Raw genomic sequence first — 26,833 nt, forward strand, 5'->3', positions numbered from 1 at the left:
AGCCTTGTAGCCTGCCTAAACAACCAGATTTAAAGGTCCAAGTTCTTGTAAATCCCTCACTGTCACTAGAGGAAAGATTAGTTTGGGAAACCTTTTATTAGTTAATGTGTCTATAGCAACTATGACCTTGCAACTGCTGTTTCTATTAACTATGTTTGAACTATGACAAAGGTTTGAAAACCTTTCAGAAACTTTATTTAGCCCCAAAGGGCTGATGCCCACTTACATTTACACCAATTTGCGATTCACCCTTGCCTTGTGTTGATAAATCGATTCTAAAAGATCTGTCGTTCCCACTATGAAAGCGGATATTTTCATTATCCCCTTGTAATCACTTCTTTTTGGCACTATTGTCATCCCCACTAGTTTGTGCCACTGCAAAATGCATGGCAATTATCTGTGCATCATCAGTGAGGTAAGCGGAAGTCCGGACAGCCCAGTTTGGGAACTATATATTTAAAATAAATTGATAGAAGATTCGTTTAATTGTTTTTGCAAGTATTTGCCTCACTGATTGCAAGTAGTTGCAAAATTAATGAATTGAATTTTCTATAAAAAAATTTTAAAAAATTATATGCCCATATGTCACACCACAAGCACAAAGGCAGCACTGAGGGGTGGGGGGGATGGTGGATCTACCAAAAGCTGAAGAGGGATGATAAACACTCCCCTGCCATTAATTCCTCCCCTCCAGAATGATGCAATTCAGAGCCGTCATTCCCACTTGTTGAACATGCTTCAGAATAGAGTATTTTCAAAAGAGCCACTAGTAAACTAGTGTCTCGAAAAATGAAAAACTGTTTGTTTTTTGTTGTTGTTGTTTTGCATTTGCCTCGCTTTATCGCAACAGAAATTGATCAAAGTAGGATTGGAACCAATTTCAAATGGGAACGACGGTCATATAACCCGATCAGTGATTCGCTTTAAATCATAATGGGAACGCACCCAAAGAAGGCAACTAGACTGCTAATCAGAATTTACCAGAATCATATTATGCCAGGACCTTCAAAATCAGCACTGGCTGCCAGTCCATTTCTAAGATCAATGCAAAATGCTGATTAACCTTTAAAGCCAGGTTACCTGTAGCAGTGTTTCCTTTCATTTAACCTTACTGTTATTATTGCTATTGTGTGACCTCTCTTCATTTATGACTTATGGCAACCCTATTATTCACACATGCCACGGTTTCAGGATAAAAGCAGCCTCCATTCCCTTGAACAATACAGAGCGATCCAAATCGATTCAGAAATGTAGTCACACTGCTAAAGATATGGATCGATACAGATCTTTCAGAAAGTGGGGTTTGTTTGTTTTTTGATAGCCTCCCCCAAAAGTGCACCGAGTGCATTTGGAGCGAGTGTGAACACCATGGAAATAACCTAGATGTATCCCAGATTATTTTTGTAGTGTGAATGGGGCCTATGATTCTATGATTTTACCTACCCAGTCCCTAATGTAACAATCTGAGGCCCTTCCTTCCAAATAGGTGAGCTAAATGACAGAGATGGCCTTTTCAGTGCTGATATCCCACATGTGGCATGCTCTCCCTAGTGCTTATCTTCTGTCAGTTAAAAGCTCCCCCTTGGCCAGGGAATTAAATAACTGTTTTAGTGGTTTCAAATGTTTATACTCTTATCTTATGGCTGTTTTTAATTTGGTTTTATATGTTGTAATGCTTTTACCTTTTGGTGTTTTGCTGGTTTTCTATTTTACCTATCACGAGGCATCTATGTATTGTTATTTTTAATATACTGTACATACCCTGAGTACTCTGTTTAATATGTGTTTAAAAAAATGTAATGACTAAATCAATCAACCAGTCTCAATATACACTCAGCCTTCCATAGCCATGGATTTTTTAATCCATTTCCAAACATCCACAGCTTGAAAATAGTCACAAATTCTGAAAAAGCAAACCTTGATTTTGCCATTTCATGTAAGGAAGACCATTTTATTATGCATTGTATTTAATGAGATATGAACTTCCATGGATTTGGTATCCACACAGTGTCCTGGAACCAACCCCAGCAGATACCAAGGGCCCACTGTACTCTCCTTTTCTAGCATGCATAATAGGCTGCCAACTAAACTGTGCATATCCTGTTCTATCTCAAGCACTCTTCACCACAGCACTTTAATTTTATGTACTTCCACATGTACCCCTTTAAAGTACAAAAGACAGAGTTGGAAGGGACCACATGAGGTCCAACTCCCTGCTCATTGCAGGATCTCTGGCTAGATCATCTCTAGCAGGTACCTGTCCAGCCTGTTTTTGAAGATGTCCTGAGAAAGAGACCCCACCACCTCTCTAGGCAATTGATTCCATTGTCAAACTGCTCTTACTGTCAAGAAGTTCCTTCTAAGGTTCAATTGCATGTAGAAGGTGGGGCAAGCTTGTTTTCTGCAGCTCTAAAGTCTAGGGTAAAAGTCAACTGATTAAAATCACAAGAAAAGAGATCCCGCTTAAACATTATGCAGAACTTTTATACTGTAAGAGCTGTTCAACAATGGAACAGACTGCCTTGGAAGGTGGTGGATACTCCATCTTTGGAGGTTTTTAAGGAGAGGTTGAACGGACATCCTTTAGGAATGCACTAATGGTGTATTTTTGCATAGCAAAGGGTTGGTCTAGGGGGAGAAAAGGAGAACATAATAGTGTTCTCTTGAGCTGCCTTGGATATCAGAGTAGCTACAAGCTTCTCCAGAGTGCACACTGAACCAGTCTTTGGCTTGGAATCCTTGAAAATCCACATAATCTGAGCATCATCGATAATATGGGCTAAGAGCTATCCAGGTACAGAGAGAGATGAAATTAAGAAGCAGAAGTGAGGTGCTCCATTCTCTTCTTGCCCTGAAATAGTGACAGTCACCAGGTATCATAGGGCCTTTCCATTAAAATTTTAATTTCCATTAAAAATCTTTATTTCTATTAAAATCTATTAAAATCTTGCCCCATTGTGTATTAGTTGTATGTCTTCCCCCATTTTTTCTCCTTTTCTTTTCCTCCCTTTTTGTCTTTTTAGTTTCTGAATGTATATTAATTTGTTTGTAAATTGACTGTTCATGTTAACAACTATCTTTTAAAAATGCAGAAAAAGTTAATTTTTTTACTTCCCCCGCTCCCAATTACAATTAGGAAGGGGGGTGCCCCATTGTTGTATTACTTGTATATCCCCCCCTATTTTTCTTCTTTTCTTTTCTTCCCTTTTTATCTTTTTATTTTCTGAATTGGGGGGGGGGGTGCCCCATTGAGTATTACTTTTATGACTTCCCCCACTTTTTTCTCCTCTTCTTTTCCTCCCTTTTCATTTTCTGAATGTATATCAGTTGCCCTTCCAAGTCCATGGACTTGAAATCTGCCGACTTGGAAATCTGCAGAGGGGCGATCGCTATTAACCTTAATGGGGTGCGCGCCCTGCATGCACGTGCCCCATTCAAGCCTATGGCGCTTGAATATGCACAAGATTTCAAACTCGTGGAGGGTCTGGAATTGATCCCCCGCAAGTTCAAAGGGGCGACTGTACTTGGATTGTAAATTGGATTGTTCGTGTTAAAAATTAACTTTAAAAAATGCAGAACAAGTCAACATTTTGCAACAGACTTACTTTGAACCTCCAGAGTCCTCCAATATCATCACTGCTGTCAAAGCACACAGGTTCCAGGCCTTCATCCAAACAACATTTGATGCTACAAAGTCCACTGGAGCCAGCTCCTATAACTGCCACTCTCTTCTTTGCCATGGTCTGTTTTCCAAAATGAAGAACATTAAAGTTAGACTTTCAAGATCAAGCAGTTAATTCTTTCCACTAAATTTATATCCTAGCACCTTCAATTTTATAGTCAATCATAATGAAAAGTAAGGATGGATGAGGAATAATTTGTAACATCATATGATAATCTTTGCCAAATCGCGCAATGCTCCTGTCTTTTTTCTCAGAGTGATAAACTCCTAAGTAACATCTCTTGACCTGACCTACCAAAACCTGCTGGAAACATCATTCAGCTATGTTCTGGCCATTTGCAGAATAGCTCAAATTGGGGTTCCCTTGACCCACTTTAATAACCTGGGTATTCTGGTCTGCTACTTCTCACTTAGGCCAAAATCAGCCCAGTATGGTAGACAGCCACAACCCATTATGTCCATTCAGCAGAAACCCACACTAGATATTCTTATGATTCAATGAGTCAAGGGTTAGAGCAGTACCCATTGGTACAGAGCTTTAAACAAATAGCCAGAAACATATCACATGAGCAATTGTCAGAACTGGACTTAGCACAGAAAACCTCAAGATAACTACACTCAAACTGAAGTGATTTATTTATTTACATACTTATGGCTAGGGGAACGATAACTATTTGCAAACATAGACTTTGTGCAATACATTACAACAGACACAAAATAGCCAAGTCTATTAAAACAGCAGCTATCCATAAAAAGACATGAAGGAATTTAGTAGCACCTTTGAGAATAAATGGGGAAAAAAAATTCTGGCATAACATTTCATGGATACAGTTCACTTCGTCAGATGCATGGAGTGAAGCTAATGGGGAAGTGTAGAAGTGGTGACAAGTACCTTAGAAGAGTAATAAAAGAGTAGTTAAAAGGACAAAGGTAAAAGACAGGTTTGGAAAACAAGCTTAAATAAGCAGATAAACGTATGTAAAGTGGAATAAAATATCTACTACATTGATATGAGTGCAAGACTAGTAAAATATTGTCACAAAGCAGGCATGAAGAGACTCCTTTTCTGTGTAAGGCTGTGCTGAAAACTAGTGTTTTAATATATGTTGCGTACCAAGAAGCCTTCTCTGTCTTTGTGTGTGTGCGTGTGCATGAATGGGGCAAGGATAAAAATCTATGCTCCAACATGGTTATCTGTTTGAGTAGCTGCTCATATCAACTATGAGGCCAGAAGCACAAACACACAGGAAGCCCAAGATCATTGTGTGTGGCAACCTTGTCCAGAGATTGTTTTCAAAAGAAATTAAACTTTAGTGAACTTTGCATTAAAGTAGAGATATTTGTTTTTAATTTTTTTTCAAGGTGGGACTTATTGTTTTAGAGTACTGCTGCCCTAAGGGGTGATATCTGAGCCACTAGCTGTTGCCCTTCGTTGTGTTTCAAAGAAAAGAAGAAAAAATGAACTGTAGCCAATGGGCACAAATATGATACTGGCCTCTGGCACACTGGGGGGGGGGGGGGATTACCAGTCCTCCACAACAGATAGCCTGAGAAGCACAGGCTTGGAGTGCTCTATTGGCACATTAGAGATCCAGGTTCAAGTCTTCACTGAGCACTGTGTGCCCTCCTTTTTCCACCTGATCTATGGCACAGAGTTGGTGGGAGAATGAAGTGGGCAAGGAAAGGAAGAAGATCATTGATGCCACCTTCAACTTGCTGAAGGAAAGGCAGGATATAAATTTAAATATTTTTGTTAATCTTATGACAGTCCTAGTAATTCAGTTTTGATAATTTGCGGAGTCCTTTTTATAAGGGAGATATCAAACTACAATTCATGTGATTTGAGTAAATCTTAATGTACAGTGCGCCCTTTTTTTACAAGGGTGATCTGTTCCGGACCCCTCCCCACATAAAAAAACCCCGTGTATGCTCAAGCCCCATTGAAAATAATGGGGCTCGTGCATGGCGTGGTGGCGCAGCGAGGCACTGCACACCCCATTACTTTTAATGGGATGTGCCACCCCTTGCACCCCGCATGCTCCCTGGAGGCTTTCAGCATATGCTGGAAGCCACGTATGGTGTGTCCACATATGACGCGGGCTCACTGTATAAGGAATGTTATAATAAACAGTGAATAACTACTTCCCCATGATTCTTCCCTTCTGTATCACTTCCCTGTGTGGCTAGTATTTAGCATGATTATTCTGCCAGTTGAGGGAGAATAACTAGTCATGTGAAGTGGAGATGAGTGAACCCATCTCTCCTCCATTATATCCAGTAATTTTTGATGTCATACCTGGTTGCCATTACACTTTACAGGTGATTAATGGCTAGATTTTTTTTGGTCTGCCTAAATATCCTAAAAGGCACCACATCCAATCTGATCATGGAAGCTAATGCTTAGTACCTGGATGGGAACATACCAACAAATACCAGGCAAATACCAGGGGAGGTAAAAGGCAGAACCACCTCTGAGTATTCCTTGCCTTAGAAAACCCAATGAAATTCATGGGGTTGCCATAGGTCAACAGGTGACTTGAAGGCATATACACACAAGAGAGCTTGGCTGGCAGCATTATGCCTTTGGTTTAGCCCTGCCTTCCTTCCTTTCCCATTTATGGTTAACCCTTCCCTGGAGGCCCATAGGTAAAGAGTCTTTGAAGGTCTGTTTTGGAGCTACTTGTTTTCTCAGGCTATTTTAATATCTGTGGGGCCTTGTTTGGACAGGTTTTCTTTTCCTTTCCTTTTTTTAATCCTCATAGGCTGAGCAGATGGTGCAGGATTCTGTTGTTACATACAGTGCGCCTGCATCATATGCATTATACGCTGCTTTCAACATATGCTGAAAGCAGTGTTGCTTCTTCCAGCACCATGCGCCAGAAGAATCAATGGTACATGTGCCTATGGCATGCATGCGCCGCGGTTGTTGCCCCCCGCCACATTACTTGTAATGGATGGAGTTCAAGCATACACACTTTTTGTTTTACATAGGGGGGATCCGGAATGAATCCCCCGCGTAAAACAAGGGTGCACTGTATCTTCAAATCAACCTTTTCACAGGAATTTCCTGTCAAGATGTATTTTGAGTGGGTTTGCCACTGAGTTCCTCTGAGGCTGAGAGAGTGTTATTTGTTCAAGGTGAGCCAGGGGATTCCATAGCTGCATGGGAATGCAAACTCTGGTTTCTTGGAGTCCTAGTCCAATACTGAACTACACCACCTTCCTTGGGGTGGAGGAAAACAAGGCTGAAAAAAAGACACATTTAAAAAAATAACTGAATGAATAAAAGTGAAGTTTCGCTACTGGGGTAATAAATAATTGTTTCCAATTACTTCTAAGAGCATTTTGCAAAGTCACTTTTCAAGTTTTATATACCATTCTGTTATCAATCCTATTTTGCACCCTCTCAAAAAAAGAAACAATGGGGTTGTTCCCACTTAAGATTTGAAACGATTTAAAATACAACGTTTTTAATAAAATCAATTCAAAATAACACTGTTCTTATCCCGCTATCCGAATCGCTTTGTTCATCGTTCCCATCTGGTTATTTAAATCGAAGTTTTTACCTGCAAGCGTTCCTACTTGGCATGAAATCGGTGTTTAAATAAAGCGATTCTTCTCCTCCATACCTTATTTGGAGCTGTCAATCAATAGTACGTCAGAATGACGTAACGTTAATCCGGAATATTTGGAAGCGATTTATGTTTTGGCATCGTTTCCATTTCATTGACTGTTTGTGAATTTAGCGAATTTAGGAAAGCGAATTTAGGAAACCCAAGCTCTTTCCAGAGGAACTATGGGATAGGTTTTGCATGACAGCATCCCCTCTTCATGTCTCCCAAGACAGCCAGGGAGAATCCCTTCAGAGAGCCCAGAGATCAATGGGGGAGGCTGCTGGAAAAGGGAATTTAGGAAACCCAAGCTCTTTCCAGAGGAACTATGGGATAGGTTTTGCATGACAGCATCCCCTCTTCATGTCTCCCAAGACAGCCAGGGAAAATCCCTTCAGAGAGCCCAGAGATCAATGAAGGAGGCTGCTGGAAAAGCAGGGAGGGAGCACTCTTCCCAAAGATTCTCTTTCCAGGGTTGGAGGAGAAGGCAGATTCCATTTGAGAAAGGGAGGGAGAAAGGCTCTATCCCCCCCCCCCCCATTGATCAGAGCCCTTCCTTGCCTGGGCAAGATCAGATGCCTCCTCGCAAGGAGGCTTCCCTTCCCTGCCTGGGCGAGATCAGATGCCTCCTCGCAAGGAGCCTTCCCTTCCCTGCCTGGGCGAGATCAGATGCCTCCTCGCGAGGAGCCTTCCCTTCCCTGCCTGGGCGAGATCAGATGCCTCCTCGCGAGGAGCCTTCCCTTCCCTGCCTGGGCGAGATCAGAGCCCAAGCGGGCAGGGAATGCCTCTTCGAGAGGAGCCTTCCCTTCCTGCCTCTCCTCCGTTAGAAATGGGCTCTCCCCACACAGAGGGGAGGTTGCAATCCACCGGCAGATGCAGGCGCTTCAGCAGCCGGGACTTCAGGCGCTTAAAGCGCTGAAGAGATTAAGCGCCTGTAAACCATTAAAATAAAAAATAAAAATAATCCTTATCTCTTATTGAAAGACCACAGCGGACAAAGGGGTGAGGGAAGCAAAAATGGCCACAGCCACGACGGATGGGGACAGAAAGGGCAACTCCCCCAAGGCCAGCCCCATCGCACTCGGCTCCTCCCATCCATCTAACCCGATTTCAAAGGTTGTCGTTCCTATTTAAATGCTCCGGTTCCTAATTCGAATCAAGGGAAAAACGTAGGTCGGACCCTAGTGTTTTTTTAACACGCGTTAAATGAGGAAAATTCGATTTAAATTTTTATCCCGCTCTACGATTCGATTTGTAGTGGTGACGATTGCGGGTTGCTCTAGAACCGTTCTAGGTTTAAATCGGATCCTAATAGGAACGCCACTCCTTGGATTCGATTCAGAACGCGGGGTTTCACCTAGTGGGAACAACCCCAATGCAATGTAACAAGTTACCTTTTCAAAACTGTAGTGAGTAATAATGAGAGGTCACATTTCAAACACTGTAATGAGAATGAATTATTTTTCACAAGCAACTTTCCAGTCTCTGTGCCTATGCGGTCTGACAGTGGTTCCTTGCCTCGTACGAGATTCATCTGATGAGACCATAATCTAAGAGAATGTTTCTAATAGTTTGTGTAAGATCTCCCTCTTTTGAACAGAGGCTGGATATTATTTATGTCTGGAGTGATAATCCAGTGATGCGGCTGTAAGGGGAGCGGCCATATCTTGACAGAATTGCCATGGTCAGCAATGTGGCTGCATTAACACCTGTGTTCTAAATGCATTTTTTTGTAAATATGTAAAGCTAGTGATCAGGAATACATTTCTAACATCCCATTATTTCACCTATGAATTCCATATACACATATATTAACTATAACATTGGGATATATTGTGTTGATTTCTGTTTGCACTGTTCACTTGCTTTACAATAATCTGATGCCTTCCAATGATGTGTGTAAGGCCCTTGTTGGGTGATTTCTACTGTGGATGGGAGGAGGAGCACATAGCTTTTATGCTAGAACATTAAGATATTTGAAACACTGTATCTTTTAAAAGCAGACATGTTCTCAAGGACCAACAGTGAGCAAAGACACAAAAGAGATCTCTTATGGGCCAATTTCCTATAGCACTATAAAATCTGAATATGCTTTGACCAAATTGCCTACTCGGCTTCCTTGATCCTTTCAGCAGCTGGATTGGTCTGTATAGAATGAAAATGCTTTTCTAGGAAGTCTGAATGGATGGGAAAACAGGCTTTTTCTAATGAAATATCTTAAATTTTTATGGAATAGTTTGGACAGGCCCTAAAATGGCTACACTCATCCCCCCCCCCACACACACACACACTGTAAGAAATAAAAATTGATGTCCCCAGAGTGGGTTTAACAAATACATTCACAGCTTTGGGAAACTGCCTTAATAGGGATGAAGGTACAACCAGATATGAGAACTACAGTGGGCCCTTGGTATCTGCTGGGGTTTGGTTCCAGGAAACCCCATGGATGGTCCAGCCCCATTAAATACAGTGGCATAGTAAAATGGTGTCCCTTATATAAAAAGGCAAATCAAGGTTTTTTGAAGTTGGATGGGCATCTTTCAGGCCTGTACATTTCCCTCAGTTTTATGGATTGTGGGGTAGGTAAGTAGTTAGATCAGCTGCCTCAGTCAACAAATGCATGATGCTTGACTTGGATTTCACTGTTTCTTGGTAACAGAGAAAGGGGGGTGATGGTGACATGGACACAGATTCATTGGCTCAGGGATCAGTGGTGGAAGCAGAGGGGACAAAGGCTCAAACATTGCTGCAGAGCCAGCTATTCCTGATCTCCAAGGGCACTATACCTGAGAGTCTCTGAGACCCATGGGCCCTGACCAACACTGGTGACGCTGGACCGCATTCCATCGCTTTATCATCTCATCTTCCCCCAAGAGCTTCATGACCCCTGAAGCCATGTTAAAGTGCCAACCTAGCATGAGCTCTTGGAGCAATGAAGCTTGGCTTCACCCAAAGACCTGTCCCTTTAAGCTTTTCACTTTCTGGGAATGGATGCAGCTTGAGAGGAGGAAGATTCATCTTGGTCAAAAAGTACAAAAATCTGAAGCACTTGTCAGAGCAAGGTGTTTTCTTCTGAGTACTGTACTGGAGGTTTTGCTTTCTACTCTGCCCTTGCTATTCATTTTTTTAAAACACAGATTTTGTGACTGGAAGTTTCTCCTGCTAACACAAACCCCACCAGCCTGAAGCCTCAATAAGCTACACAACAGTGGAACATTAATCATCCAGTCACTTTGGATAGGTTATGGTCGCAGGTTTTGAAAGGCCCACTCTGTTTGGGGAGAGGGGATTTTTCCCCTCTATAAGTTTGTAAGGGTTTTGTTCAAGGAAGATGCCAGTGGTGTATGAAGATTTATGTGGTGGGGAAGAGAGCAAAGCTGAGCCAATCCTTTCCTTATGGTAGAGAGATCCACATGCACATCATTACAGTGAGAAGGAGGGTGCTCAGTAGATCCCTGTTGAATGCTACAGCAACTGTTATAGCTATATGGAACAGAGCTGCTGTTTCATCCAGGTAGCTGTTTCATAACCCCATCTTCCCACATGGAGGGATGAGTTACTAATTATCAGATATAGTTCAGGTTGGATGGTAAACATGGGTAGGTGGTGATGGCAGGGCACTGCAGTGGACTAGCAGTTCATGAGCAGGGATTACAATCACTCCCTCCTCACGCACATTCCTTCAACAAAATCCTCTCCTATTGTTTTGTTTTCCATTTATTGTGTTCTATCATAGTGAGTTTTGGCAAAAATGACTGTACAGTGATATTTTTATACATATGTATATGTGTTGTGTGCTTTCAAGTCATTTCTGACTAATGGTGACCCTATGGCGACCCTATCATGGAGTTTTCTTGGCAAGAATTTTTTTCAGAGAAGGTTTGCCATTGCCTTTCCCTGAGGCTGAGAGCATATGACTTGCCCAAGGTCATCCCAGTGGGTTTCATGGCCCAGCTGGAAATCAAAGCCTGGTCTTCAGAGTCATAGTAAAAAATTCAAACCACTCTGCCATGATGGCTCCAATCTATATGTAACTCAATCCCATTTGCAGTTGGCTGCCTCCTTTTCCACCCATGACAGGTAAATGGTGTGAATATCATTGAAAAGGGTGAATAAATATTCACTTAATCTCTAACGTCCTTTTACCTCAGTTTTGCAGCCCATAGTTCGCCTTTAAAAAGCAAACACATTCCATAACTGGGGTGCCACAGCAGAGAAGGCTGTCTCTCATTGTCCTCCCAAAGGATATAGCCTTGACTGGTGAGACAGAGAGGAGGACCCCTCCAAGAGATCTCAAATCTCAGACAGCTGTAGATAGGGAGAGGTGTTCCTTCAAGTACAGAGATTCTAAGCTCTTTAGGTCTTTGAATGTCCTTACCAGCACCTTGAATTGAGATCAGAAGCATGTTGGTAGTCAGAGCAATTCCTTCAAAACCTGTGCCTGATAGTCTGAATGGTCTGGTTAGCAGTCCAGCTGCTTGCTGCATTTTGCAGCTTCAGCTTCCAACGGCAGCTCCATGTAGAGTGCATTAAAAAGAAAAGTAAGGCGGGGTACAGACCACCTTTCTTTTCTGCGTAACCATGCCCCAGCAACCAAATTGCATGGTGCGGCTACGCAGAAAGAAAAGCACCACTAAAAAGCGGCTCCTTTTTGTGCCGCCGCAAACTGCCTGTGGCGGCACGAGGACATTGTTGCCACGTGCCCCCGTCTGTAAGGCGTGCGGCAGTGACATCACAGCTGTGCGTGCCGTGTATATGGTGCCGCACAACTGTGACGTCCTGGTGACATCCTAGGGTTGTGGGGCGTCTGGAAAAGGCACACCGGGGTAACTCTAGCAGGTCACCAGGACGTGGCAAAGGGCCCGTGTGTACAGGGCCTATGCCTTGCAGAAAATAGTGGAAACCCTGTAACGTATCAAAGCTAATGTTGTGACAATAGGCCAGGGAAAAGTGCAGGAAAAGAATGTGGGCAGGCTTTTGAGATAATCATCAATTTCTCTGAAGATTTGCAAGAGGTTTCAAAGGCAGGAGGGAGAGGGACAGAGAGATTAGCGGAGTTAAGTATTGTGCTGCCTTCCAGATACTGTCACTACTCTTAGCATTGGGTAAGAGTTGGAAAGTGCAGTTTAATAACACCTGGAGGGTTATATAATTCCAAGCTCTGTCTTAAAATAGTAGAAATGAAGCCTGCATATTGCACTAATGGTGGAGAAGGGTTTCACCTGTCCTGGCACTCACGTACTGCTGGTAGATCAGGTTTAAACCCAAACTTTGCTGGAAGCAAGAAAAGCAATAAATGTTGTTGTGCATTTTAAAAAGCAGCACTGCACTGTAAACTCTGTCTCCACTGATCTGTCAAGTTCCTTTCTTGCTTGGCAGAAATCATATTTTACTGGGGGGGGGGGGGTATTGACAATAGTTTTATATGCTTCATTATCCTAAAGTCAACAGAAGCCAAATATAATAGTATTACACCATAAAATAGAAGGACTGAAGACTCAAAGAATAGAAACCCAGTTTGAGGTATAAAAAATTCAGTCAACCTTACAGATAAAATAGGCACATATTTTGGGGGCAGGGAGCAAAGACGCTGCAAAGCTGCACGAGACAGAAACGTCCACAAGAAAATTGCTCAAGCCTTCATTTTGTAAACATTTAAATCTTTTCCAGATCAATTCCTGTGAGAGGAGGGAGGCCTCTCCTGGCTCTCAAATGGCCCAGCAAGGGCCAAACATGGACTGACTGAGAGTGCCTGGGGCATCTAGGTCCAAATGTAGGGGTGGGATGCAGCTTTCCAGTGTTGCTCTGGGGACTGCAGCCCCTCACTCCCCAACAGACAACCACCTTTGTTTTCAAACAAGAGCTATCTTTCATGATGACCCTATTTCCAGGCTGATTTCAATCTCTCCCACCCGCCACAAAACAATGATGGAGAAAACACACACATGCCCACTTGCACAGAGAGAGAGAGAGACAGACAGACATTGAAGCCAATACAAGTTCTAACTAGAAAACACATATACAGATACATTTCTCCAAGCAAACACACATTCCAATACTCTGCACTGGATTCAAAAATGACAACAATCAAAATCAGACAAAATACAGACAAAGTGTCCTTTTTGCTCCACCTGCTCTTGTGTCTTTGCCTTTTTCCAACTCTCAGCCTCTTCCTAGTTCTTGCAGGGCAGCAGCGGAGATGCACAGTGCTTCAGAACAAGAAGACAACAATAATACAGGAAGAAAAGTTAGTGAACATGAGGTGGGCGGGAGGAGAGAATACGGAAATCTGATTGGGCATCAGGCCTTCCCACACACTTGACAGCTCTTTTGTCGACTAGACAGAATACAACTTTTTGACTGAAGCCCAGGAAAACTTTCCCTTCCTACAGCCAGTGCCTCTCACTTTCTAATGTGACTACTGCTCTTCTGAAAGGGAAGAGCCCATTTTTCCCCACAAGAAGCTAACAGGTAGAGAAAGAGGTGTGGTTTTGTCAATCTGTAGTGATGTAGTGGTTGGAGCATTGGAGTACTGGAGACCAAGGTGCAAATCCCCACTCAGCCATGGAAACCTACTGGGTGACCTTGGACAAGTCACACACTCTCTACCTCAGAGGAAGGCAAATGCAAAGCTCCCTCTGAACAAATCTTGCTAAGAAAACCCTGGGATAATGTTGCCATAAGTCAGAAATGACAAGTCACACAACAACAATAACAAAGTCAGAGTCTGATACGTTGGCTGAAAACCAGTTGTCATTATTTGTTTAGCATAACTACATTTTTATAAAATTTTGGAGTGTGTGGAGTACACTCTGAGTCTGACTTCAAACTGACTTCCTAGTGGAACCACCATTTCTCTGAAGTGAGGAGACCGGGTAGGCAACTTGCAAGGGAGGAGGCAGGATCCCTATTATTATTATTATTATTATTATTATTATTATTATTATCCTTTATTTATAAAGCGCTGTAAATTTACACAGCGCTGTACATACAATCTTTTTAATTGAACGGTAACAATACACATGGATATTCCCCAAAGTTGCTAATGAGGGAGCCATCACCTCCAAAACTAACACAATGCTGACAGTTTGTTCTTAGCCTCACACTTGATGGGCCAGTTATCAAATCAACAACCCACCCATCTACCTGTTTGTCTTCCTCCAATTGTGTCCCGACCCAGCTTCATTGACCAGGCCACCCTGCACGCTGATTTAACAAAGTCCAGACAATCAAACATACTTGTCCAGGATTTGGCCAAACAATTAAGTTTATCACCAGAGGCTAGATTTCGCCTATAAGAACCCTTGGATTAGCCCACTCAGGTGTGCTACTTTTGTGAAGAATGAATATGTTCCAGTTAAAACATGGCCCTGAAACCAAAGGAAATGGATGCCACGCAAAGGAGTGCTGGAGGAGGAAGTTGGATTCTGAAGCAAGAAATCAGAAAATGCTGACATGGCCAGGTGAAGTTAGGCAAAAACAGAATGTTCCCTAAGCTGCAACGAACAGAAATGAGATGGGGAGCTAACAGGACAATGGTGTGTTTTGAAACTATGAAAACAAGAACAATATGTTTTCCCCAAGAAGAGAGAAAAATTGGGTATAAAGAGGGGGCTTTTCAGGTTTGCCTCTGTGACTCCTGAACCATGGCAACGGGCGTCATCCAGCCTTTGTGAACACCTGATCACTGTTCAGTGGATGGTCGTGGGTAAGAGTATGTGGTGTGAATGTTTCATTGAATGAAAGAGCTCTTGATACTTAATGATTGTTATGTTTTGTCTTTTAATAAATGTTACATGAATACTGGGTAAAACCAAAGTTGGTCTCTCTGTGCCTTTTTGCTTGTCACTTGTTCTGGGATCCTTAACACTTCCCTGATTCTAAAAGAACCTCTTGCTGGCCATGACACTTTCAGAATACAGCTTGCCTCCACGCCAGACTGAACTCTGATTTTAGCTCCCCCAGCCACAACCCCCCCCATTCCAGTGACCGTGTTTCATCCATCATTTCCATCCTTATTCCCGGAGAAGCCTTCGGAAGTGAGTATCACCCATAGTTCTGTCTCGCAACCTTTTCCATTTCCCCTCCTATACTTCCATTGAGTCTGTAGTGCGCGCATGTGTGTGTCTATTGCTATATGTGTGGTCCCCCTTTAATAAATATTTGAACTTTAATTGGAGAAGCCTGTCTCCGCATCATCTCTTGAGGGATTATTTGGTCCTTTGCTATACACTAAGGGACACGGTCTCTCGAGGGCGTTGTTACCCTCCTCCCTCGGCAATTTGAGCTAACTAGAAATTCCCCTAATTAGAAGCTCCCTAACAGAAGTGGGGAGATCAGCACCATCTTTGCCCTGTTCTCTATAACCACTACCTGGGAAGCAGACAGTGGGTCTCAAATCATCTGTCACCACAAGGATTTTCTAGATGAGTTATTTAGTGTGCAGTCAAGCTGCTTCAGCCACAGAACTATATGAGGATTTCAGATATTGTTGTTTTCCATTTCTAATCCTCTTGTGTTTTCCCATATTGTAGGCAGAAAGGAAAAAAGATAGGAATCATGATGGGAAAACACAAGAGGATTAGAAATGGAAAACAACAATATCTGAAATCCTCATATATACTTCTGTGGCTGAAGCAGCTTGACTGCTGAACTATGTGTTTTGATTGGTTCCACTAGGATCAATCTATCTTCTCACCCTATTTTATTTGTGAAATTAAAGTCATATACCTCATAAGGTTTGTATGAGATTCTTTTTTTTTAATCCATTGTTGTGTGTCTTCAAGTCATCTCCAATTTATGGAGACCTTAAGGTGAACCTCTCATGGGGGTTTCTTGGCAAGATTTGTTCAGAGGAGATTTGCCTTTGCCATCTCTGAGAGAGTGCGACTTGGCCAAGGTCACCCAGTGGGTTTCCATGGCCAAGCAGGAATTTGAACTCTGTTCCCCAGTCCTAGTCCAATGTTCAAACCACTAAACTATGCCGGCTGTAAAAACTGCAGACAAGAATAATACATGAATCAGTAAATCCTCCATTTTTAATTTTTGCCCTTTACACACACACACACCAGTATGTTTCAGATGCCCCTTTTTACTGCTTCACTGGGTTCTGTTTATTAAAGCTATTATATAGGGTGAGAAGGCAGAATGCATACAGATTAACATCTTACACTACACCTTATATCACACATATAAGCTACTAAGAAGTCATTTAGTAATAGATTCAACAAACGTTTGCTCAACAAATTTAAGCAATTATAACTGTCATAGGTATATATAACGAATGCTGATAAATAACTTTATAACAGTGATATCCAAGATGAAGGAAAAAAGAATAGATATATAGCTTTAAAGGACTAGACAAGGTTAATATAGGCGCGTTACAGACCGCCCAAAACGGGTGGTCTCACGCCGCTGCCGGTTGCAGCATGGAGGAGCCCCAGCATCCAAACCGCGCGGCTCCTCCGCGCTGCAAATAAGAAGCGCCAAAATGGCGCTTCTCTTTGTGGCGCAGTTATGACGCCAAGGAGCCAATGGCGCACTCGTGGCATCATATGCGCCGTGCGATATGTGGACGCAAAGCATCTGCTACATCACGATGGCGCCCCCTGTGTGGAATGGGCACCGCCATTTTGTACGGACTCGGTCCGTATTATGGTTAGGGGTTTCCGGAAGGGACGCCCCTTTCTAACCCTAGTACAGACCCAGTCCATACTTTATGCCCGTCTGTAACGAGTCATAGTTAGGAATTGGGATATATAGACAACATTTTTTTGTGAAGGGTTTATAGATGAAAAAATATACTAGACAATCTGAAAGGAGTGTGAGTAAATTGAATGAGGGTAAAGGATATAAGTAAAGGGTCTTTAGATTAAATTTTTGTTCAAAATATTATTTGGAGGATAGGGGATCCAAGAGTACAATATTTAACAGTCCCAACTAAGATATAGTGAACTTAATCTTCTTTGGTTAATATATAGGATAATTATTAAAAGTTAGTAACTTAAAAATTATTAGTGGAAAACTTCATATATACTGCTTAGGAAGTCCAACGGTTGTAGGTTTATGTAACAGTTTATGATAGGTTTGCTTTGTTGTTATATCTCTCTTTTACATATGTTGAATATAAAATTTAAACAAAATAATAAAAGAAAAAATAAAATAAAATAAAAATACAAATTAGTAATAAAATTAATAGTATTATACCTTTGTGGAATTATGAATAGTAGATGATGAAAAGAAGACAGTAAAAAGAATGAAGATATTAATAACAATTTTATGTGGGTTTTTTAAATTACTGGTTTAATTAATATTAAATGGTTTGATATGAATAAAATCTAGTTAAGGTAGTAAAGAATGGAGAATTAATGTGATTTACTATATATTGTATGTGGAATATTATGTAAAAGATTTTTTAAAATACTGTTGTATGTAGGTTATAATACTAATAAAAAAAATTAAAAAGAGATAAGCACAATGCCTGCATACACTGATACTACAATGGCTGGAAGCCTTTGGTGACTTAATGTGATATAACATATAAGGCACTTTTGGGAGTGGCACACATTAAATAAAAGAGAGGAAAGCACCCCTATTGACTCCCAAGCAGCTCAAGAGCATGCATATCAGCATTCTCCAGAGACAGCTTTCTACGGACATCTCCCTGCAGCCATTTTACCCAACTACTGTGCCACCACTTACGTCAGGTAATGACTGATAATATAAAAATATGGTTACAAAAGCTAGAAAAGAAATATGAAAAAACCTTGCCAAATTTGTAACAGAAGCAAAGATGTGTTTGCGATCTATAAAGTATATTATTCTAATCAAATTTTGAGTTGGTTTATTATATATATATACATCAATTCATTAAAAGAAGAAACCAAAAGGAAGCAAAAGATAGATTTTATCTACTTCCACTTGCTATTTGGCAGTGTAGACCTTAAGCACTTAAAGTGAGTAAAAAAAGGCAGCAAAGAGCACTAGAAGGCCAATCAACTTTAACCAAAGCGGCACCATGGGATTGGATTCGTCAGTGGGCCTAGTTTTCAAGGGCTTCAAGATCCTGTCATGCTGGGTCAGGATTGCTTTTCTGGCTTCATCCCATTTCCCTGGTCCTTGCAGACGGTACTGATATGGTGTGCATGGTCCAAACATAACTTCCCAGGCCAGCTTGGGGTCTGTGAGAAATAGAGACCAAACGTTGGGCTTCACCCCAAGCAGAGAAGCCACTTCATCCATGTACTCAATGTAGTCAACTTGGATGGTGTGGCGTTGACTTTTCACGTACCTGGGGAGAAAGTAATGTTAAGTTTTACTTGCTATTTGAGTAAAATAAACAAACCATACTTTAAGGTCATTAGGGGATTGGAAAAACATCTTCTTGCTCCCGCCTAATTTAATTAATCTTATAAAATTTAATATCAGAGCTAAAAATAGATTACAGTGTAATAAGATTCATTTATTTTTAATAGCTTTGGGCCTAGGACAAAACTTACACCAGTGATCTTCAGTATTTTCTCAATCCAAACCCAATTTTTATTCCAGCCTTTACAATAAGTCCTATTTTAATACTGTATACATTGGCTTCTCTTTCTGTTCCTTCAACGTTTTCTAGTTTGTTCATCAAAAGGCATGTTTGGATGCTTTTGAGCAAGTGCTCAGAACAAGTGTATATTGATAACTGATATATCGTGACTTTCTTTCTTTGCACTCTCACCCCAAGGAAAAACGGGGGGGCACTACTCATTTAGTGTCACTCAAAAAAGATTAAAAAATTAATTTGGCATGATTTTTTCTTGATATATTCATGCTGGCTCTTACTGATCACTGAATTGTCATCAAGATACTTGCAAACAGACTTCTTTATAACCTGCTTTAATTTCTTTCCTGTATTGATGTCAGGGTGTCTGGTCTGTAGTTCTGCAGAGCTTATTTATTTATTTGTACAATTAATTAAAAGAAAAATAGCATTTACCAGTCTGACAGATCTTGAACAGAGATTAATGAATAAGGCCCTAAAGCTTAAAGCCTAGACAGACTCATGTAGAGGCACAGATAATTTTTAAAATTGTCTCAAATTGTCCTTAAAATCCTCAGTTTATTAAAGGAGAATATTATTAATCCCCAGTTTATTACCTTTAAAAATCCAAACTAGCACTTGAATTTGGGTTCAGAAATGCATCAGTCTGTAATATGACTACAATAGGAAAACACAGTAATGCTGGAAGGTGGGCATACATATTTTAACAATTCAGATTACGCTTTCCTCATACCTTCTAGCCATTTCTACTTTCTTCATTGTAATTTCAGACATCATCTCACTTACTGATGGTAGCGTAGCATCTCCTTTAAAAAAAGAGGACACCGTGAAGAGATAATGTTTTGCAGTACCAAAATCAAGCCATATGAAAAATTAATAGAAAGGACTTTCTCAAAAAGTCTTTGTGCTATCATTTATGATTCTATGAATAATCCTCATTCAGCAAAATCTCCCTTATCACTGCTAGGTTTGGGGAGACATCACTGAGCTGTCTTCTGCGCATAACTGAAATTAAGCTGTCTCATGCAAGCTATTATTTCTAGGCATCTGTAGGAAAAGAGGAATTAAAATAAATACTCTAATTCAATAGGTGCTCTGGGTTATCACATACTATTCCATCTCCAACAAGCACAACTGATGAGCCAATCAAAAAATGTCTACTGCAAGGAAAGAAATACCTGCCATCCCTAGAACTATCAGTTTATTATCATGGCTTATGATGTTTACTCTAGGAAACATACTATTAATACATCACTAATAGCACCCAGAAGTAAAATAAAAGCTCTCACCCTTAAACACACGTGTTGCCCAACGAGCTTGCAATTCAGCAATGGGCATGATGGCACCCAATGGTTGGACAAGACCAATGATAGCCAATGTAGGTTTTTCCAAATGAGGAGGGAAGACATATTTATATAGGGAGATATCATTCTCAATGACTTTCACACAGTTCCCAAGGAAGGGAAAAGAGAAATAGTATCCCGTCGCAAAGACAACAAAATCTATATTCTCTTCCTTAGAGCCATCTTCAAAAATGGCAGCGGTTTCAGTAAATTCAGTGACATTTGGTTTTATGAGCACTCTTCCTGAAATGATGCAGTTTGGCAGGTCATCATTGACAGTTGGATGCTGACTGAAAAACCTGAAAAATATAAAATATCAATTCAGTGGAACTAGCAGGAGAATTTGCTTCTTGGCCTTAGTCATTCGCTTTACAATGTGACTGTGATAGCTGTTTTGCAGAAGACTTTAAGGTTGGCTAGAGGAGGGTCACATTCATCATAGAACACTATAGGAAATGCATAAAGATGAAATAGAATGATAGAGTTGGAAGATACCCCAAGGGCCATCCAGTCCAACCCCGACCATGCAGGAAATCACAATCAAAGCATCCCCAACAGATGGCCATCCAGCCTCTGTTTGAAGACCTCTAAGGAAAGAGACTCCACCACTCTCCGAGGGAGTGTGTTCCACTGTCTCACAGCTCTTACTGTCAGGAAGTTCCTCCTAATGTTGAGCTGGAATCTCTTTTCCTATAGCTTGCATCCATTGTTCCGTGATTTAGTCTCTGGAGCAGCAGGAAACAAGCTTGCCCCATCTTCACTGTGACACCCCTTCAAATATTTAAACAGGGCTATCATATCTCCCCTTAATCGTCTCTTCTCCAGACTAAACATACCCAGCTCCCTAAGTCCTTCCTCATGAGGCATGGTTTACAGAGCCTTCACCATTTTGGACATGCTCCAATTTGTCAACATCCTTTTTGAATTGTAGTGCTCAGAACAAATTATAAGAAGAATACTGCTGCATGTGGCTCTCTCTGTACTAAGACAGCAGAACTGGAAGAACATCACTGAGTCAAGTAAATACTCCAGTAATCTACCGAAGATCATTGCAGGTACTATAGTTCTAAATCTGTTAGGCCTTTCTAAACAAAATGCCCCATTCCATCTTGCATGTTACACTCTAATTAAACCTAACAATCACTCACGGGGGGGGGGGGGGGCTTCAGGGGGTGCAGACCATACCAGGTGACACCCCAGAGGAGGGGTGACACCCAATTGGGCCCCCTCCCCCTTTTATTGGTGCAGGGGAACCAATACATGCCCTTCCTGGCTGTTCTATCACCAGGCTTTCACTCTGAGGAGAAGGGAGCCTAACGACAAAGCAGCAGGAGAGAGAAACACATGCCTTCCCAGGTAACACCATCGGATGACACCCTAACTAATGCTGACACTGCAATCAGGACTGTCATTTCCCATCACCTCTGTAGTGATAAGGACAAATCCCACTTGTCCTACTTTTAAATAAACATTTAAAAGTTTACAAAATGGCACAAGGAAGAAGTATAGACAATTCCGGTCTCTTTGGAGGTATGCTGTTTAAATGATGCCTGCATCCTAAGAATCCGGAAGCTGCACCAAAGCTGCACTCCAATGCTTAGGAATGGAGTGTGGCTTTGGCGCGACCTCCGGACTCTTAGGACCCATGCATCATTTAAACAGCATACCTCCAAAGAGACCCGAAGCAGCTTTATTTTGGCAGTCTCTAACAGGCCAAGGAGTTGGATATTTTGGCAAACGCTCTGCCAAGCAGAAAAACATAACTAAAGCACTCCAAAAAAAATCAATATCCCCAGGTGGCTTACAAATGCACATCTGTAGTGTTAAAACATAAAAATAAAATGATGTTGGAATGCTGCAATTAATACTACAGAAGCAGCATATAAATTCAACCTGGTGAAGTCACTTTATCAACTTCAACTCTCAAAATAGAGCCAGCTAGGTTGGGGAAGCATCACTGAGCTGTCTTCTGTGCATAACTGATATTAAGTTTGTTAGGAAATGACATGGATGTGGCTACTAGGTGGAGCTGTTGTGCAAGTTATTTACAGCTCTAATGGCAGTTATATGTGTCAGCATTTAAACGGTACATCACTGGAATATTGATGCAACTGTCAACTGTCATTCTCACCTGTCCTTCAGAGAGAGTGAGAGTGTCAGTTATGACAGTTGGTGTTAGAATAACTGCCTCTCTATTTTTGTTGTTATGGTTGTTTGGTTGGCAAAGTAACTTATTTATTAAAGTAACTTATTTATTAAAGCCCTCGTGTAGAGTAAAGGCTTGAAGTGCTCTTGTCATTATTTCTCAAGCCGGGAGCTTAAGGCCGTTTGCAGTGATGAAGGAATATTTTCCTTCTTGGCCTGAATACCTTTGCAGACATGTCTTCAGATCCCTTCTCCCTGGCGTCCTGTCGACGTGGTTCAACTTTTTCAGGTGGTCATGGTGGACACAGCGCGTGTTCTACGCCCCAACAAAGTTGTCTCATGGGAGCTATTATTTCTAATAGCCAGAGTTTGTGTGCTGGACTGGAACTCTAGGGGACCAGACTCAACCTACTCAACCAAGAAGCCCACTGGATAAACTTTGGGCAAGTCACACTCTCTCATCCTCAGAGGAAGACAGTGACAAACCTTGCGCCATTTGATTCTGGTACTCGTGCCTCTGTTTGCCCCTCTGTCCTTCTGCTTCCTCCTCCTCTTCTTCCTCCCTCTTCTGTCACCCCAATCTTGCCTCCATTTGCCCCCTCCATTCTTCTGCTTCCTCCTCCCTCTTCTGTCACCCCAATCTTGCCTCAGTTTGCACCCTCTGTCCTTCTGCTTCCTCCTCCTATTTATGTGTTACTTGAAGATAGTAAACAACAAAATACCTGTATGCACCAACAGTGATTTAGTGGAGCCATTGGGGTTTAGCAAAGTCCTGGGGCCTTTTGAATAACAGGAACTAGGACATTATCTCCACTTCTTCCCATGACTTCACTGTTCCCTCTGAGTTTAACCAAAACCACACATGAGCAGAAGGGGAAATGGAGTTTCCCAGCAACACTGGGTGAATCCACACTGCAGAATTAAAGCACTTTGAAACCACTTTCATTGCCATGACTTTATCCTACAGAATCCTGGGATTTGGCAATAATAATAATAAGTAAAACTTTAATTTATATCCCGCTTTTTGTTACCACAATCAAAGCGGCATACAACCTTAAAAAAATACAATATATACAATTCTCCCCCCCCCCCTTAAAAAGGGATTAAACAATTCTATGCATTAAAATTACAAATGATAAAATCTAAAAACAGAACGATAATAAAATAATGGTGGGTTGAGTCTTCGCTTATATATATCTGTGGGGGGAGTGTTACATGGCCGGGTTCTATTCCAGGAAGGCCTGTCGGAAGAGATCCGTCTTGACAGCTTTCTTGATTGGCAAGGTATTGAGCCTAGTCTGTCAGAAAGTTGTGGTGCCTCACCAATCTACAAATCTAGAATTTTGTAGGATGGAGTCATGGCAATTAAAGTGGCTTCAAAATGATTTAATTCTGCAGTGTGCATACTCCAATGGCATTGTTAAGAGCTATTCCTGATGTAATGCAAAAAGTATGTTGCAATAGCATGGCCTTGAATAGAGAAGACATATTAATTTTACAAAAGCTTTGGCTATGGAAGAGGTGAAAATTACTAGATTTTTGTTTTTAACCTACAGAGGCGTCACACACATTACTGGAGTCTCCTTAGGATGCTGCCACAGAAAAGGGACTGGAATTAAGTGACCCTCCAGGTGATGATGAACTGCAAATTACTCCTATCACCCTTGCCAGTAGTAACAATGGTGAGGAATGCTGTAAGTTGTAAGTTAACAACACTTGGATGGTTGCATGATCCCTACCCATGCTACATGGACAGTTATGAGTGAAAACCTCTACTTTCATTTTTTTTCTTGGACACCAGTGTTGAACTGGGAATGTTATAGAAAGGCCCAAGGCCAGCCTAGACCATCTTCCAAGCATTTAGCTACCTGTTGCATACTAAAACATATAACTGATTGCTAATGGGGACAATGGGGGATAGTAGGGAATAATAGGGAGAAGAAGAGCAGAAATAAATAAATAAATAAATAAATAAATAAATAAATAAATAATAAGACAGAGAAGTAATTGAAGAGGTTTGCCTGTCTTTCTGTCCCAGACAGCCCTAGGTCCCATAGGTCCCATATGTCTGAAGGCATATGATTCTGCCATCTACGGCAGCTGAACAGGTTTGACACTGCTCAGAATTATGATAGGGGACCGGCTGGGAGCATATGTATGCCATTCTGTGGTAGAAGAAATACTAGGTATAAATGTACTGAATAAATAATGAAAATAAAGCAACATAGCATATTGCAATGGTGTCCACTCTGAGTGTTGTGCGCTTGAGACAAGGGACAGTAAACAAAAATACAACCAATTGATAAAATACCTGTGATTAGGTTTCAAGCCATAATGAGAATGGTTGAATCTGGCATTCAGTTTCTTCTCCACCCAATTATTTTGTATGGAGGTGCTAAAGAATTGTTTCAGTAAGGTATAATATCGAGAAGAAAGCACCACGTCTGCAGGGTAGCCATCATTACCAACACGATTTATAACCCACGCTCCTCGTCGAGTGCTGAGGAAGACCTGGGCATAATATAGAAAGGGTTGTTTCAGATAATAAATCTACTCAATATTTGTTGTTGCTAATATTCATTGTTCCATCACCTGCAACTATTCCAGAAACTGCCGAATTTGAATCTGACATCGCCTGCCAGATAAATGCAAATGTTTGTAGAGGTAAGGAAAGTTGAACTTGGTCATTGTTGTATTTGGAAAGATGGGCAAAATTTGTACATCATGATGAAATTCTTTGAGTCTATTGATGAAAGTGTTTTTCATTCAATGTTTAATTCAAAGACTGGGATGACAGAATTGGGGGCATACTTATCAAATTTGCAGATGACACCAAATTAGGAGGAGTAGCTAATACCCCAAAGGACAGGATCAAAATTCAAAATGACCTGAATAGGCTAGAAAGCTGGGCCAAAGCTAACAAAATGAAATTCAATACGGAAAAATGTAAGGTACTGCACATAGGACGGAAAAACAAAATGTATACATATAGGATGGGGGACACCTGTGTGAAAAGGATCTAAGAGTCCAAGTAGACCACTAGCTGAGCATGAGTCAACAATGCGATGCGGCAGCCAAAAAGGCCAATGCGATTTTATGCTGCATCAATAGAGGTATAGTGTCTAGATCAAAGGAAGTAATAGTGCATTCTATTCTGCTTTTGGTCAGGCCCCACCTGGAATATTGTGTCCAGTTCTGGGTGCCACAATTCAAAAATGACATTGAGAGGACAACTAAAATGGTGAAGGGTCTGGAAACCATGTCCTATGAGGAGCGACTTAGGGAGCTGGGGATGTTTAGCCTGGATAAAAGAAGGTTAAGAGGTGGTACGATAGCCCTGTTTAAATGCTTGAAGGGATGTCATATTGAGGAGGGAGCGAGCTTGTTTTCTACTGCTCCAGAGAACAGGACCCGGAACAATGGATGCAAACTGCCAGAAAGAGATTCCACCTCAACATTAGGAGGAACTTCCTGACAGTAAGGGCTGTTCGACAGTGGAAGAAACTCCTTCCTCGGAGTGTAGTGGAATCTCCCTCCTTGGAGGTCTTTAAACAGAGGCTGGATGGGTATGCTCTTTGAGTGAGACTTCCTGCATTGCAAGGTGTTGGACTGGATGGGCCTTGTGGTCTCTTCCAACTGTATGATTCTATCATTCTAAGGGAGAACACTGGTTCTGGAATACTGAACTGAATTAATCTGCTTTTTGTTCAACATTTGATGCGGCAGATTTAACTATAAGACCATTGATTAAAAACTTACTAATGCAACTCAAATGGTCCTGATTAGAAAGCATCCAGAGGTAGCCGTGTTGGTCATTTCACTGTGGTGGTTTTTTGACTGATCCTGACTAGATCCTGACTAGAAAACCACAATTATGCCTTCTGTTAAAATGGATGTTAAATGGTCTTTGGCTCACTTTAGTTGTGCCAAAGTAAACTCACTTTAGTTGTACCAAACCCCAGCCCAGCAATGTGTTCTAGGCACCCGTGGGATCCTTTAAAACAGTGCAGTTGGTGGGAGGGGATGCAGAAGAAAGGGAGCTCTCTGCTCAGGTTTTTTCCGGGTTCAAAAACACTCACAGAATCACTCCTTTGACAATTGGAAGGAAATGTACAAAATGGTGATGATGCTTTCAAAGTGATCTTACTCTTTAAAAACAGTTACTGACTGCTTGGCCAGTTTCTTTTTGGTTTTCCTCCCACCACCATTCTGTCCCAAAGATCCTGATACATTCTGGGGCTGTCAGACCAAGAAAAGTTGTCTGAACCAAACCTGTTTTGCTTTGCGGCTTATCTCCACAGCTAGATCCCCACCAGAGTTCCCGATGCCAATCACAATTACTCTTTTTCCTGTAAATTCGTCAGGACTTTTGTAATCACGACTGTGAAAGTAGCCACCTTTGAACTTTGTGATCCCTGTAAGCAAACCAGGAAATTGTTTAAGTTAATGTCATAAGGATCGGTATGGCAGAGCAGGTCAATCAACTGAAGTTTTCTGCATATGTATTAAG

The 26,833-nt window shown here is 41.4% G+C and overlaps 2 protein-coding genes across 5 annotated transcripts in view; both read right to left on the reverse strand.

Moving 5' to 3' along the window:
* Positions 1 to 13,840, reverse strand: part of LOC149316721 (flavin-containing monooxygenase 5-like) — a 54,906-nt gene extending 41,066 nt beyond the window's left edge. The window contains exons 1-3 of one of the 2 annotated variants that reach the window (XM_089516108.1): positions 13,425 to 13,840; positions 4,461 to 4,574; positions 3,606 to 3,743 (exon numbers count right to left, since the gene is read on the reverse strand). In XM_089516108.1, the coding sequence (XP_089372234.1) occupies positions 3,606 to 3,743; positions 4,461 to 4,505 (183 nt within the window). In that variant the 5' untranslated portion in view covers positions 4,506 to 4,574; positions 13,425 to 13,840. The remainder of the gene's footprint in view (positions 1 to 3,605; positions 3,744 to 4,460; positions 4,575 to 13,424) is intronic. The other variant, XM_089516109.1, reaches the window with a different exon arrangement.
* Positions 13,841 to 18,158: 4,318 nt separating this feature from the next.
* LOC149316722 (flavin-containing monooxygenase 5-like) overlaps positions 18,159 to 26,833 on the reverse strand; it is a 39,130-nt gene continuing 30,455 nt past the window's right edge. For 2 of the 3 annotated variants that reach the window (XM_089516113.1, XM_089516111.1), the window contains 5 exons: positions 26,596 to 26,738; positions 24,635 to 24,834; positions 20,125 to 20,477; positions 19,569 to 19,641; positions 18,159 to 18,583 (listed from right to left, as the gene is read on the reverse strand). In XM_089516113.1, coding sequence (XP_089372239.1) covers positions 18,244 to 18,583; positions 19,569 to 19,641; positions 20,125 to 20,477; positions 24,635 to 24,834; positions 26,596 to 26,738 — 1,109 coding nt within the window. In that variant the 3' untranslated portion in view covers positions 18,159 to 18,243. The remainder of the gene's footprint in view (positions 18,584 to 19,568; positions 19,642 to 20,124; positions 20,478 to 24,634; positions 24,835 to 26,595; positions 26,739 to 26,833) is intronic. The other variant, XM_089516114.1, reaches the window with a different exon arrangement.

The sequence above is a fragment of the Sceloporus occidentalis genome, unplaced genomic scaffold (genome assembly GCF_023333645.1).
Source record: "Sceloporus occidentalis isolate IW3139 unplaced genomic scaffold, rSceOcc1.0.p SCAF_3, whole genome shotgun sequence".
Classification (NCBI taxonomy): domain Eukaryota; kingdom Metazoa; phylum Chordata; class Lepidosauria; order Squamata; family Phrynosomatidae; genus Sceloporus; species Sceloporus occidentalis.